This window comes from Moschus berezovskii, chromosome 5 (genome assembly GCF_049115385.1).
Source record: "Moschus berezovskii isolate FMDL1 chromosome 5, NW_MosBer_1.0, whole genome shotgun sequence".
In the NCBI taxonomy this organism is placed as follows: domain Eukaryota; kingdom Metazoa; phylum Chordata; class Mammalia; order Artiodactyla; family Moschidae; genus Moschus; species Moschus berezovskii.
Genome location: NC_142464.1, coordinates 124,803,497 through 124,818,453, shown reverse-complemented (window position 1 = coordinate 124,818,453; position 14,957 = coordinate 124,803,497). Strand labels below are relative to the sequence as shown.

Below are 14,957 nucleotides of genomic sequence, written 5' to 3'. Positions count from 1 at the left end.
GTCACTTGGCTCAGCGTGTTTTAGGTCCATTCACCGTGTTGTGAGCATCAGAACTAGCTTCTTGAGATTGCTGCATCGTGTCACATTATGTGCGTGTCCGTGTATCCATGCGTTCGTTGAAAAACAGAAATGGCAATTAAAGTTTTTTTTTAACCTGTAAAATTTTTTTATGCCAGTTCTCGTCCAAATGCTGAGATGTTAGTAGGAAAAGTAGTTGACACATTTCAGAATATTCTAGTCCTGATGTCATCTCCATCTCTGCTAAGCCTTGGCTGATGAGGCGAGGGGCTTGTCTTACTGACTCTCGAGTCAGTTTGCGAGCATGGCAAGTGCTGCTGCACTTTAAGAGTGGTGGCCAGAATTGAGACTCTGAGTTCGTAATCATTTATGCCTTGTAGGCATGTGAGAAGCCTATGCCTTAGTTCGTATGCCTTATCATAGGCAAGTGAGAAGCCTGTGATGATGCAGTCCCCCAAATAAGGAGCAGAACAGAGCAGACCCCACCTGTTCATAATGGGAATTACGACAAGGTGAGACGTAAACGTGAACTGAAAGCACCTTCCCTGGTGAAGGATTAATTTTGCAGAAATGCTTTTAATTGGGGTGTCCAGGCTGACGTGGACACTGCGGGCGTGTTTAGGGCTGGTCACTGAAGGCTGAAACATGGGCGTGGGGAGGTCCTCCTCTGGCCCCGACAGCTCTCAGGGCGTCCAGAAGCGATCGCTGAGCTCAGGTGCCGCCGGTGAGGTAAGAGCTCCGACTGAAAGCGCCTCTTCAGGGCGGACTTGCCTGCTGCGTCTTCTCTTTTCTTTGGTTTCCACGTGTGCTTCATTGCATCGCTCGGGAGTGGATCACCAAGAGTGGGTCTTACATGCATCACTCTGGTTGTGGCCGTGTTTAAAGCAAACTGACTGCTTTAGAGCCAGGGTGGAGCAATAATTGTCCTCAGTGTTTTTAAAATAAGCCTGCTGCCACCTCAGAAACGCCATCAGAGCTTCTGTTGCTCCTTCTAGAAGACGCAGCCTGTCCAGCACGAAGTCGCTGAGTCCGGAGATGTCTGGAGAGGACGAGGATCCCGACGTGGCTTCCAAGCTGGGGATGTGCAATAGCGAGATCGTGCGGAGAGGCGCCCTCATTCTCTTCTGCGACTATGTCGTAAGTGTGCAAATGCTGGCCGTGGCAGGGTCGGGGTTCATGCGGGTGACGCCGCTACAGACTGACTTCCGCCGTCCCACCGTTCCGCCCGTGAGAAACTAAATTTGAATCCTGCTTCTAACTAGAATTAGAACTGAGACTCGGAGTCTGGTCCCAGGAGTTGAGGTTCGTCTGCAGGAGGCTGGGTCAGCTCTCGCTTGCTCAGGCCACTTGCAGCGCTGGGCGCCTTGTCTTCAGTGGCGGTAATGATGGAAGGGAACTGCAGATGTGGCCGGTCAGGTTCTGATTAAACACTGTTTCACTCGGCGCAGAAGGGTTTCTTAAGCTAATTGCCGCGTTTCAAATAGATTCCTATTTGATGACATTCTTTTAAAATATGACCCTTACAGTAATTTTTTACCATAAAATTACAGTCATCTCTTGTTTAACACAGAAAATTTGCAAAAGCCAAATAACTAAACAGAAGAAAATTATACCTTAATGGTTGTTACTCAGAGAGGACCCAATGTTCCACCGCGTTGAGGGTTGATCCTTTCTCCATGTGCCCGGAGAACACCGCCCACCTCCGGGGCGGACGTGACGCGCTCCCCTCCGCCCCCTGCAGAGCTCTTTTCTGCTGTGATCAGTCAGTCAGTTCAGTCGCTCAGTCGTGTCCAACTCTCTGCAACCCCATGAATCGCAGCACGCCAGGCCTCCCTGTCCACCAACTCCCGGAGTTCACCCAAACTCATGTCTATCGAGTCAGTGATGCCATCCAGCCATCTCATCCTCTGTCGTCCCCTTCTCCTCCTGCCCCCAGTCCCTCCCAGCATCAGAGTCTTTTCCAGTGAGTCAACTCTTCGCATGAGGTGGCCAAAGTATTGATGCTTTAGCATCAGTCCTTCCAATAAACACCCAGCGCTGGTCTCCTTTAGAATGGACTGGTTGGACCTCCTTGCAGTCCAAGGGACTCTCAAGAGTCTTCTCCAACACCACAGTTCAGAAGCATCAATTCTTTGGCACTCAACTTTCTTCACAGTCCAACTCTCACATCCTTACATGACCACTGGAAAAACCATAGCCTTGACTAGACGGACCTGTTGGCAAAGTAATGTCTCTGCTTTTTAATGTGCTCTCTAGGTTGGTCATAACTTTCCTTCCAAGGAGTAAGCGTTTTTTAATTTCATGGCTGCAGTCAGCATCCGCAGTGATTTTGGAGCCCAGAAAATTAAAGTCTGACACTGTTTCCACTGTTTCCCCATCTATTTCCCATGAAGTGATGGGACCAGATGCCTTGATCTTAGTTTTCTGAATGTTGAGCTTTAAGCCAACTTTTTCTCTCTCCTCTTTCACTTTCATCAAGAGGCTTTTGAGTTCCTCTTCACTTTCTGCCATAAGGGTGGTGTCATCTGCATATCTGAGGTTATTGATATTTCTCCCTGCAATCTTGATTCCAGCTTGTGCTTCTTCCAGCCCAGCGTTCCTCATGATGTACTCTGCATATAAGTTAAATAAGCAGGGTAACAATATACAGCCTTGACGTACTCCTTTTCCTGTTTGAAACCAATCTGTTGTTCCATGTCCAGTTCTAACTGTTGCTTCCTGACCTGCATACAGGTTTCTCAAGAGGCAGGTAAAGTGGTCTGGTATTCCCATCTCTTGAAGAATTTCCCAGTTTATTGTGATCCACACAGTCAAAGGCTTTGGCATAGTCAATGAAGCAGAAATAGATGTTTTTCTGGAACTCCCTTGCTTTTTCAATGGTCCAGTGGATGTTGGCAATTTGATCTCTGGTGCCTCTGCCTTTTCTAAAACCTGCTTGAACATCTGGAAGTTCACGGTTCACGTATTGCTGAAGCTGATTTGTTGATACTTACACTTTGCTTTACATTCTTGTTGTTGATGTAGTTTTTCTATCTTGTTCCACTTTTTAAAGTAATTTGGTATAATTATATAATGCTGTTTTCATAGAACAGTAAGAAAAATATTTATTTTATGTTAATACTATCAAATTATCCCACATGAAAAATATTAATCATTAACCCCATGGCAGATAATGTATCTTGTTTTACAATTTCTGCCTAGGATCAGGAATTATGATGAAAAGGCAACATACATATTTTAAAATGTGTATTTTTTATCTCCTTATAAATCTTACATGAAATATCTTCCCTTAAGGTCCATCGGATATGGGGGAATCACTCATATTTTAGATTCAGAAACTCTATCAAAACTGTGACAGTTAACAGGGAATTCTTTTTTTCCACTGTCTTGTCACAAAGTTGGAGCAAGAGTAATTAGAGAGTTCCTGTCAGGAGGCTGGACCGAGGCCCGGGGCAGGGGGACGCGGGGTACACTCTGGCTGGAGTGCCGCCTGCCCAGGAGTCTCATGAGGCCGCCACTGTGCTGGGTGCCCCTCAGCCCATGCTCCTCAGCCCTGGGGGCCATGCTGCTGGGGTGCCCGTCCCTGGGGCCAGGTGGAGTGTCGCAGCCGCAGTCTGGCTGTTGGGGGCGGGGGGGGTCTGGCTCCGTGAAGCCTGTTTCGACCTCGTCAGTGTTGCTGTCCAGACACTAGGCATTTTCATTGAGGGCTGTGGTCTGGAATCGGCTCTCCTTCCTGCTCCTCCTGGCCTCTTCTGTGGTCGCCGTGTGCTGCCCCGGGTCCAGTCGACGGTGGCCTTTCATTGCTGGCTTTGTCCTCAGTGCCAGAACCTGCATGATTCGGAGCACTTAACGTGGCTCATTGTGAATCACATTCAAGACCTGATCAACCTGTCCCATGAGCCTCCCGTGCAGGACTTCATCAGCGCCATTCATCGGAACTCCGCCGCCAGTGGCCTTTTCATCCAGGCAATTCAGTCTCGCTGTGAAAATCTTTCAACTGTAAGTCTTCCAGGTGCCGGCCAGTGCCAGTTTTCTCTGCCTGAAGAATGGAACGTTGGCATTTTTAATACTTCGTGAAAATTTTTATGTGATTGTTTTTGGCTGTGCTGGGTGTCCGTTGCTGTGTAGGCTTTTCTCAAGTTGGGGGTGGGGCGACCCTTCGTTGTGGTGCTCGGACTTCTTGCTGTGGCTTCTCTTGCAGTGGAGCACGGGCCCAGGGTCGTGCGGGCTTCAGTAGCTGCAGCTCCCGGGCTCTAGAGCAGAGGTCCCAAGGTTTTGGTGCACGGGCTTTGTTGCCCCACTGCGTGTGGGATCCTCCCGGATCAGGGATTGAACCTGTGTCTCCTGCGTTGACAGATGGATTCTTTACCCCTGAGCTACCGGGGAAGCTGCTGTTGGTTTTTTTAACCTATTCTTTCCACTGGGCAAACCCGCTGCCCTTGTCTCCCTCCTCTCGCACCGCAGCCCACCACGCTGAAGAGAACTCTCCAGTGCCTAGAAGGGATCCACCTGAGCCAGTCGGGCGCCGTGCTGACACTGTACGTGGACAAGCTTTTGTGCACGCCGTTCCGTGTGCTGGCTCGCATGGTCGACACCCTTGCTTGTCGCCGGGTGGAAATGCTTTTGGCTGCGAATTTACAGGTACTAGGAAATAACACTGAGGGTTGATTTTTACTAGAAACTGGGCAGGGCGGGTGAAACTCTGGGCGGGCTCCTCCTGCAGGCGGCGTCTCCACGGCCACGAGAGATGCGTGTGGCGCGGCCGCTTCGGTCCTCCCTGTGTGTCTGGTGCTGCTGCTTGCTGTGCTTCTGGTCTGCCTCTGCTCCCGGGAGCCCAACGCAGCCTTTGTGTTTCGTAGAGGAGCCCGGTGGTTCTGGCCTCCCGCACATCGCACAACTGACGTGGTCTTGTCTCCTCTAGAGCAGCACGGCCCAGCTGCCGGTGGAGGAGCTGATCCGGATCCAGGAGCACCTGCAGAGCAGCGGGTTAGCACAGAGGTAACGCGGGGCCGGGCTCCTCACTGCGGGTGCGGAGGCGAGGGTTCGCGAGGGCACAGCCTCACAGGACGAGAGGGACATGCATTCTAGGTGGCAGATGGGCCCCGAGAGAGCCTTCGAGATTACCCGGTCTCTGCGTAAGGAGTGCAGAGCTCTGCCGCGTTAGTGCCTGTGGCTGAGAAGGGTGCGTGTTGACATAGCCCTCACTTACCGCCTGCCCTGAGTGGCAGTACCAGTGATCAGCTCTGTCTCACTGAGGATCAAAACCTGTGATCCGGTCGCTGAGTTGGACAGCAGAGCTGAGACACGTTACCCAGAACTGTATCTACAGCTCGTCAGCGTTCTCTCTCCGGAGCAATCTGTCACCTCCTTTTGTCTGCAGAGCCTTAGAGGCCTTTATCTGAAGTCCTGATATCTAGGACGTGCCTGCATTTCCATCACTGCAAAATAAAAGGGCGCTTTACCTGCTCTCCTGCACAGTAGGGAAGATGTGCGCGAGAGAGCTGGGTCAGTGTGTCGTGACTGCAGTCCCAGGAGTAGCAGTTGATGGTTCGACTTGAAGAAGCAGGACTTGCTGGGCAGTGTGTGGCCTTTGGTGACTTGTCAATATGTGGCATGACTTACATTGTAGTCCGCATCAGGACTTTGTTTTTCTCAAAACTATTGATGGAAGGTCAAACTTTTCTCTTTTCATCCCTAGACAAGGAAGAATAAAAATACCCTGTGCCAGATGAGGTGATTCGTTTATGAAATGAATGTAGCTGGGTATAAGTTGTGTATTATGTGCAGACTGAGCAGGAGATTTTGTGCACTGGGGTCTTACCTGTTCCATTGTAGGCTTATGAACAACGCCCGTGTTGGCTGTTAGGCTGTGTGTTCCCTGCCACACTGTTTGGTGTAAATGAGGTTTCTGAAAAATGCTAACGGGACATTTCTCTGTGGTGGTTACCCATCAGCTGGGCCTGACTTTGCATCGTGATCTGTGTGAGTGTTGGTGAGAAACAGCTCTGCACAGTTTCAGGCATGTTTCATCTCGCTGGAAGAGCCCATGTGGCTTCTAACCCACGTGTGATTGGCTTCCAGACACCAGAGGCTCTACTCTCTACTGGACAGGCTTCGTCTCGCCTCCGCACCGGGGTCGCGTGGCCCCACAGCCCCCGTCACAGCCCACCCCCTGGACGGGGACGGGCCCCTGGCACTGGAGGCAGTGAATCCTGACAAAGTAAGTGTCTGCGTGTTGACACCCTGGCCCTCGGGTCGCTGAGGACTGTTGTCTGCCTGGGCCGTGGGGTGGCTCAGATGGCAGGCTGTCCCAGCGCCCAGCCTGGCCCCCGAGGGCTCTCAGTTTGCCTGTTCCTTGCCGGCGGTGGGTGCAGTTGCGTCAGTGACAGGGCCCTACAGTCCAGCCCTGGCCTTTAGCAGGGGCTGAGGGTCAGGTGGTCGATGGAGAGTCGGAACACGGTGGCTGTGGCCCACCCACCCGAGTTGTCTTCTCTGCTTAGGCCTGCTGACCTGTGCGTATCCACCCCCTACCCATGGGCCCTGGCAACTTGTCCTGGGTTGGGAACCACTCACCTCAGAGCTGGGGCCCGTTCAGAGCCCTGGCAGAGCCTTGCTGCTCTCCTTTCCAGGAGAGAGTTCAGTTTAAATATGTCGCTGGACCCCAGAATCCAGGAGCCCAAGCAGAGACTAGCGAGGCCCGGGCCGCAGTTCTCAGGCGTGACTTGTCCTCACATCCACGGCACTGGCCCTGGGGAGAGGGAGCAGAGCAGACGCCTGGAGGCGATGGGCTCGCTACCCAACAGGGTGGACAGAGGTGGGCCTGCGGCCCTTGGGGCATGGCTGAGGCTCAGGGACAGTGGCACCTTCAGCAGGTGAGGGGAGGCGGTGCAGACAGGTAAAAAGTCCATGTCACTGCCTTCGTGGCCGTTGCCATAGAAAGGCCTGTGGGGTGGTGACAGCCGGCATCCAGTTTTACTGAGGGTGTAGTCACGGCCCAGGGCCGCCCCAGTGTCCTTGGGCTGGGCCGTGTGACATGAGGGTCAGGCAGCATGGAAGCGGGGTGGTGGCCAGCTTGAAGCCCCTTGAGAGCCTGCGCAGTCGCAGCCTGCCGTCTCTTCCTCTTCTGCCCAGGACTGGTACGTGCGGCTGGTGAAGTCCCAGTGCTGGACTCGGTCCGACTCTGCCCTGTTGGAAGGCGCAGAGCTGGTGAGCCGGATCCCCGCGGGTGACCTGGGCGCCTTCATGATGCACTCGGTACGGCGGGCCGGGGACGCAGGGCCCTGTGTTGCTTTCGTTGCTCGCGCGGGCTTCCTCTGCTCCGCTGTTGCGTGACCTGCTTACGGCGTGTGCCCCTCACCTTTGTGCCTTAAAGGCAGAGAATCTGATGCAGCGTGTGATCTCAGCGCCCTGAGAGTCCTAAAGGGGGAGAGTTGTGTTTAATTCACCCTTTCATGCAATTAAAGGAAATCAGTCATAAGTGTTAGTCGCTCAGTCATGTCCGACTCTTTGAGACCCCGTGGACTGCAGCCCGCCTGGCTCCTCTGTCCATGGGATTCTCCAGGCAAGAACACTGGAGTGGGCTGCCATGCCCTCCTCAGGGATCTTCCCCACCCAGGGACCAAAGTTGCATCTCTTACATCCGCTCTGTTGGCAGGTGGACTCTTTACCACTAGCACCACCTGGGAACCTGAAGGAAGTAGGTTCCCTTGAACTGTAATGAGGTCTGACTGCTTGTTTCATGCTCCCTCATGAGAGGCAGTATCGGGATGGTGTTGTGGTGCGTGATTTAATAGACTCTTTGGTGATGTTCTGGAAATTAGGAAGCCCCTCCCTGCATGGAGTAGGGTCCCCTCCCTGCACCCAGTGCATGCAGGGAGGCCCCCGCCTCATGAGGCGTCCTGCAGGCTGCTGTGTGGAGCTGGCCACAGCCTTGGCAGGGCCCTTCTCAGGCCCCCTGGGACCAGCAGCTGATCAACCTTTAGGTGTCATGGCACTGCCTTAAGTAGACCAAGTGGGAGTGAAGTAGGGGCCCAGGGGACAGTCCGGGCATGACATGGAGAGCCTCAGGGTGCAACCACGGAGCCGCGTGTTCCCAAGCACTGACCCTCCATCAGTGTGAAAATAAAAGTTCTGTGGAAAAAGAACAGAGGATCAGTTTGCTGAAATCATCTTACAAGCCATTCAGTGAAAGTTGATTTGCTGGTAAATGATAAGCTTACTTAATAACCGATTTATTGAATTTTCCAAATTTGCTAATTAGACTTTTAAGTTTTAAAGAAAGGCTCAGCTGTGACGGCTGTACCAGAGGGCTCGATTTTGGTCGCTGGTGATGACACACTTTTCTGAATGTTAACTAAAGATCGGCCAGAGAGATCCTTAAATGGCTTCCAAAAGCTGGCAGAGCGCAATACAAATTGAAGCGTTATCAAATGAGTGCCATTTTTCCAATCAAACTTGCCACATTTCCATGCCTGCTGTGATTTCTTTCAGCTGCTTTTGAAACATCACTTGTCCTTTTCAAACACTGGGGACGTTTGGTGTTCCGCTGATTTCCTGGGTGGCACGTCAGCTTGATTTTGTATCTGTGTCAGTTAAAATTCCATCATATTAAATTTTTGACTTCAGATAAATATGAAGGCAGAAACATTTCTTTAAAGTACCAGGACTTCCCTGGTTGTCCAATGGTTAGGACTCTGCGCTTCCACTCGGGGGCGTGGGTTCCATCCCTGGTTGGGGAACTGAAATCATACATGCCTTGTGGCTCAGCCAAAATAAGTAAATAAAAATTGAAGGACCTAGTAGAGTCCAGAAACATACCTCGCTGGTTGGATTTTGGACGGGGGTGTTCGGTTACCTGTGAAGGAAGCAGGAGGAGATGTTTGTTCACGAGTCTCTGCCGCCATGCTCACCCACCGCCTCCAAATGTCTGTGTTCTGCTCTCCTCTGCTGTGTGTCTCTTGCTTGACTGAACACGTGTCACAGCCGTTGTTCAATGCCCCGATTCAGGAGTTCAACCTGAGCCTGTTGGCACCATGCCTGGGCCTGGGCATGCGTGAGATCTCGGGGGGCCAGCAGAGCCCCCTTTTTGAAGCAGCTCTCACGGCGACTCTGGACCGTGTGACCGTTGTGGTCCAGCAGCTTCCCACCGTCCACCAGGCTTTCCAGCCGTTCCTGCCTACACAACCCACCGCCTACTGGAGCAAGCTGGATGACCTCTTTGGTAACTAAACTGAAAGCTGTTCTTATTCTTATAAAATGCTGCAGAGCCAATGCCAGGCTTTGCACCGAGTGAAGTTACAGTGAACGCTGTGGATTAACACCCTGAGTTATTTATGAGGTAACCGGGAGCCCGCCCTGGGCCCTGGCTCTGCGTGTCCTTGGTGTGTTTCCCACTTTGCCATTCTTTGACGTGGCCCAGGTGCCAGGCCCCGAGGAACGCAGTCTCGGCCTCGGGAATGCAGGGTCCAGGCTCGCGGGATGGCGGTGTGTGTGGTGTGCTCCGGGAGCTGTGTCTGCAGCTGCCGTCAGATTTGCGGGGAAGATCAGGGCTTTGGTGGGGGCTCATCCACCCACGGGACGGGGCCTTCTGTTCCAGGGGATGCTGCGCTATATCGGACTCTGACCACCCTGGCCCGGGCCCTGGCCCAATACCTGCTGGTATTCTCCAAGCTGCCTAGCCATTTGCACCTTCCTCCTGAGAAGGAGAGGGACACCGTGAAGTTCGTGGTCATGACTCTCGAGGTAAGCCGCAGTGCGGGAACTCGGGCTCAGAGCGGCGGGAAGTCTGAGCACGCCACCTGCAGAGGGAGGAGGCTCCTCTGTCTGAAACCCAGAGTGGTGCCTGCCCGACGCCCGAGCCCCGTCCTTCCCGCAGTGACCGAGTCCCGCAGCACTCCCACCCCCGGGTGCTGAGCACGGCTGTGCCTCTTGTCTCTCCCTTGTGCAGTTTACCTTGTGAGGTCGACAGCAGCTCCGTGGTCTCTGCCTCTGGGCTGGGGGGTCGGGCGCTCTGAGGAATCAGACCTGGGACCTGGCCCCCTGCCCGGGGTCTCCCAGGTACAGGGCAGGGAGGCCTCACTCACTTATTTGTGAGTCTGTTTCCTTGATGCCGAGATAGTTTTTTGATTTAGTACAAACCATCCATTTGAATTTTTTTCCAGGGACAAAAGGTCCTGTGTGTCCTGTAGCGATCTGAGAAATTTGTTGTATTTTAAATTGAGCAATTTGCCTGCTGTTTCAGCTGTGGGGAACTGAGCGCTCTGTTGGTGTTAACACTTATAAACACCCTCTAACCGCGCCATGTGCACATGGTGGGGGCACGGTCCTCTCAGACGCCCTCTGCAGAAGGGTCTGGCCTGCTCCCTGGAGTCAGACACCTGAAGAGCACCCACACCCCCTCCACCTGGCAGCGGGGAGACCGCGGCATGCAGAGGGCACTCACACTGGTTCCTGAGGCGACGAGCCAGAGTGCTGTGACCCCGCCCTTCAGGTGCTGGGGCCACAGGAAGGCTGGCAGACAGGCACCTGGTGCCCGTACAGAGGCCGCTGCTGTCGTCATGGGCAGGGTAGCCCTCCCTGCAGAGTCTCTTTCAGGGCTCACTCCAGTCCTGTGCGGGCTGTTAGTCCCGTTTCACAGATGAGGGAAGCCGGGCTGAGAGGCTCTGCCCACTGGGAAGCGGCCAGCACAGCCTCACTGTCAGGTTCAGCCTCCGTGGCTGTGGCTGAGGCCAGGCCCCGGGCCATGGGCTGTGGGAGCCCCCTTGGCTGTGGGAGTCCCGGGGGAGCGCCTGGCCTGCAGCCTGAGTGATCAGAGCCGGAGGCGTGGAGGCTGAAGACAGGGCAACCTAATGAGGCTGATTTACCCAGTGAGCAGGCGGGTTGGGGTTGGACTGGAGGGGCTGGGAGGGGTGACCTGAGAACCATGGCTCCACGGGTGGTCTGGACATGCCCAACGGCGGGCCTTGGGTTGGGACGGAATGCAGGGCCTTCCTTCACACGGCCTGCCCTACAGGCGCTGTCGTGGCACCTGATCCATGCACGGATCCCACTGAGCCTGGACCTGCAGGCGGGCCTGGACTGCTGCTGCCTGGCCCTGCAGCTGCCTGGTCTCTGGAGTCTGCTGGCCGCGCCCGACATGGTGACCCACGCCTGTTCCCTCATCCACTGTGTGCGGTTCATCCTGGAGGCCAGTGAGTCCGCGACCGGGGCGCGCGCTGTCCTTTGGCCCTTGAAGCAGTGATCAGTGCTGCAGGGCTAGTCGCAGACGGTTATTTGCCACCTGTTCCCCAGGTGCTGAGTTGGGAATTGGGAGTGAAGAAGTGGAAGAATTATGGGCCTTGCCTTCGTCTCCAGTCTCCTGGAGTCTGCACTAGAAGTTAACTTGAACTTGCTTTTGTGTAGATTTGGAATTTCAGCTTTCATAAAAAAAATGCATCTAATTTATGGCCCTTTGATTTCTGGTCTTAGTTGACTGTTTCATTCTTTTAGTTCTAAGTCACCATAAGACTAATAAGATTACATTAAAAAAATTACTTGTTTTCTGTTATAGTCGAAATGCTTGTTTCTATACTGCATTAATTTTGAAATAAAAGTGTCTTATTCTTTTCAAGGGATAGTGTCCTTAACGAGGGTCATTAGCCGAAATGTTTTTAAAATTGGATGTTATAGTTCACATGTGAGAGGGTGTCTTGATGTTTTGTATTTTCAAATTAAATATTAGAGTGGTGTTTTGAACATTCATTGTTTAAATTGTTTTCATCTGTGCATTTGTAGCAACATGAAAACAGAGATCCAGGCAGTGATTTATCAAAGCCAAGCTTCTTGGGGGCTCCAGGCATGCTGTTAGTAGTAATGGCTCATGGGCTGTCTGATAAAAGCCCTCAGGGTCCGAGGTGGCAGAGAACAGAAGGACTGAGGAATACAAGTGCAGAAGTTCAGATGCTGGTGCATTTCGGATTAACCCAGAGATTGATACCTGAGTCTAGTGGGTCTACAGTTGTCCCAAGTTGAACCTAGAAAATTTCAACCTCATTTGACCTAATCTGTCACTTGGGAACTGTTCATAAGGCTGCATGAGTGTAAAAATCTGAATGAGAAAGGAACGGCCGACATGCTTTGGAATTCTGTTTGTTCTGCTGTGATTTTAGTTGTGGTGCAGCCCGGGGACCAGCTTCTTAGTCCAGAAAGAAAGACAAGCACCCCCAAGTCTGCCAGAGAGGACGACGTGGATTCAGACACACAGAGTAAGTCTCAGGGTCGTTTCTCTTACCTCGAGTCTTCGGGGGCTTGAGATTCATTCACAGAAGAGGCCTCCTACGTGGTCAGTGTGGACGCTTGACCTGTCCTCGGCTGTGTCCTGCTCATCCTGGAGCTGGGGGGCAGCACCTTGCCCACCCAGCTGTGGGCATGCTCTGCCACCTGGCTGGCTGTGACCCCACACCCTGCAGGGGTGTCCCACTCAGCTGATGGGGCTGCAGGAGGGTGAAGTAAATGAGTCCACGTGAAGCGCATACGACAAGTCACGTCTCTGGCACGTGGTGGGCCTGTGCCTCCCACCCTGTGAGGCCAGGCAAGTCGGGGGCGGGTCTGCAGTTCGGGGTGTGTTTCAACAGCATTGGCCTCTCTTACTGGGGTGTCTGTTCAGACTCTCAGTGCGTCACTGCAGCCTGTGGCATGGTGGCTGAGATGCTGGAGTGCCTGCCGTCGGTGTTGGCCTTGGGCCACAAGAGGAACAGCCACACGCCCGCATTCCTCACGCCAGTGCTCAGGAACATCATCGTCAGCTTGGCCCGCTTGCCGCTCGTCAACAGCTACACGCGTGTCCCGCCCCTGGTGAGTCAGGCCCTCCCCACGCAGGACAGAAACAAGGCAGACTCTCGGCAGACCCCCAGTGCGGGGGTCCCTGAGCAGGAAGCCAGGTCGTGACAGCTCCGATGCCTGCTGGTGGGGGCCGGCGTGCTCCTGTGTGCAGTCCAGACGCCCGTCTGAGCTCAGTCGTGACGTGGCTCGGTTGTTAGTAGAAGTGCCCTGAAACAGGGTGTGGGACTACATGGCAAAATGCGATGGTGTCTCCCGTGGTGCCAGGTGCTATCCTGAGGTCCTCAGAGCCGTTTGTTTAGTGGGAGAGCAGAAATGACACCCCCCGTGTGCCTCCCTGTCAGCAGTCACCCCAGGGTGGCCTGGCACAGCCACAGCTCAGCTGCTCTTCCAAAGCTGGTTGTGGAACCAGAACCAGGATCCAGTGGGCATCATTTAAGGATCTGGCTCCAGATAACTGACAGGGCCTGGACAAGCAGGGTGCGGGGCTGCAGCCAGCCGGGGGAAGGTGGGCCGGGCCCTGAGGAAGGCGCACGTTGCTGCCTGGGAAGGGCGAATGCCAGCTGGTGGGGTGCAGTCTTTGTGCGTCAAGGTCTGCAGTGGCTGCTCGGAGGAGGCGGGGGCCCTTGGATTTTGATTGTGGATTTTGCTGTGGGAAGTGAAGGGGTCCCCAGCAGGGGCTCCTTCTGAGGGAAAGCCCAGCAGCTGCTGTCCCGAGGTCACTGTGGAACTGGGAGTTGTGGGTGGTGGTGGTGCCTGGCACCCTGGGAGGAGAGTTGGGAAGCTGGCGCCGCCCTCGGCCCGTCCCCTCAGGTGTCGAGCCGGCTCGCCTTTGGGAGGGAGTGAGGAGCAGATACAGGAAGGCACAGTCCAGAGGCCCCAGTGTCTGGCCCGCATAGACCACGCCCCGTAGATTAGGCTCCTTGCACGAGTGCTGCACCCCTTGTGGCTCCTCGACCTGCGTAAGGACGTGCAGGGGAGTCAGGGGGCAAGCTCGGGGCCTCAAGAGCGTCTGCCAGAGCTGCCAGGCCCCGGGCGCCGGACTCAGGGACCCAGCGCGAGCCCTGGCTGGGGGCTCTCGGAGAGTTCCCCTGCTCCACCGTGTCTGCAGCCAGGGAGCCGCAGAGAGAGAAGGCACGTTTCCGGGTGCCCTCCCCATCCGGCCACCCTGCCTTCACTGTTTTTCTCCCACCCTCTCAGGTGTGGAAACTTGGATGGTCGCCCAAACCGGGCGGGGATTTCGGCACAGTGTTCCCTGAGATCCCTGTGGAGTTCCTCCAGGAGAAGGAGGTCTTCAAAGAGTTCATCTACCGCATCAACACTCTGGGTAGGCTGGGGCCCTGTGGGCGCCTCACCCTAACACGCCTGCTGGGAGCCGGGGCGGCAGTGGGGTCTGCCTTCTTTTATTCGAGGGAGGAGTTGAGGCAGGACACAATCGCGTTCGTGGTTCTGTAATGCACATAAAACTGTCACGATGACAAGTCTGTGTGGACGTGAGAGCGTTTCTTCCCCTGTGTTCACATCAGGTCAGGCGGTGCCCCCGTAATGGGTGGTGCTGAGCCGAGTTTGGGCTCTGTCTCGGCCCCTCGGCTGGAGGGTGCAGGGTTCTCTGCGGGAGCCACCTGTGATCGCTGCCGCCCCGCTTCCCGTGTGCCAGATGGAGTGGTGTGCTCCGTGAGGCGGGGCAAGCAGCAGACCCCAGGGGGACAGTGCTGGGCTGCGGGGCAGGCCACTTTGACCCCCAGGACTGCTGTTCTGCCGTCCATGGTGTGCGGGTTGCGGCTGTTTCACACCATTGCTGCAGCCTTAGAGATGGAAAGGGGACCCTGACGCACAGCATCCGTCAGCAGCAAGGTCCCAGGCTTCCCTCAGGACGCCTCCTTGCTGCCTGCAGCATAGCGGAAGTTCACCCTCTTCATCCTTGTGTCGTGGCTGAGGGTAGCCCTGGTGCATGAGGGCTGTCATCGGCAGAGCCCACAAAGCTGCGCCTGGCAGGCGACTTCACCCCGGCCCCAGCTCCACGTTGGGCCCCTCCGCCCAGCGCCCCCCTGCAGCCTCCGCGGGGTCTGTGCTGCTGTGACCCTGGGGCGTGGGTCGGCAGACACCTCACTGCCTCCTCTCCT

At 54.8% G+C, this 14,957-nt stretch overlaps 1 protein-coding gene across 2 annotated transcripts in view; it reads left to right on the top strand.

The window, feature by feature from the left end:
• HTT (huntingtin) overlaps positions 1-14,957 on the top strand; it is a 132,395-nt gene that overhangs the window by 103,529 nt on the left and 13,909 nt on the right. For both annotated transcript variants that reach the window (XM_055435305.2, XM_055435304.2), the window contains 12 exons: positions 1,014-1,155; positions 3,838-4,017; positions 4,483-4,659; positions 4,940-5,016; positions 6,100-6,238; positions 7,150-7,272; positions 9,025-9,238; positions 9,614-9,759; positions 11,030-11,207; positions 12,165-12,260; positions 12,662-12,849; positions 14,035-14,161. In XM_055435305.2, coding sequence (XP_055291280.2) covers positions 1,014-1,155; positions 3,838-4,017; positions 4,483-4,659; positions 4,940-5,016; positions 6,100-6,238; positions 7,150-7,272; positions 9,025-9,238; positions 9,614-9,759; positions 11,030-11,207; positions 12,165-12,260; positions 12,662-12,849; positions 14,035-14,161 — 1,787 coding nt within the window. The remainder of the gene's footprint in view (positions 1-1,013; positions 1,156-3,837; positions 4,018-4,482; positions 4,660-4,939; positions 5,017-6,099; positions 6,239-7,149; positions 7,273-9,024; positions 9,239-9,613; positions 9,760-11,029; positions 11,208-12,164; positions 12,261-12,661; positions 12,850-14,034; positions 14,162-14,957) is intronic.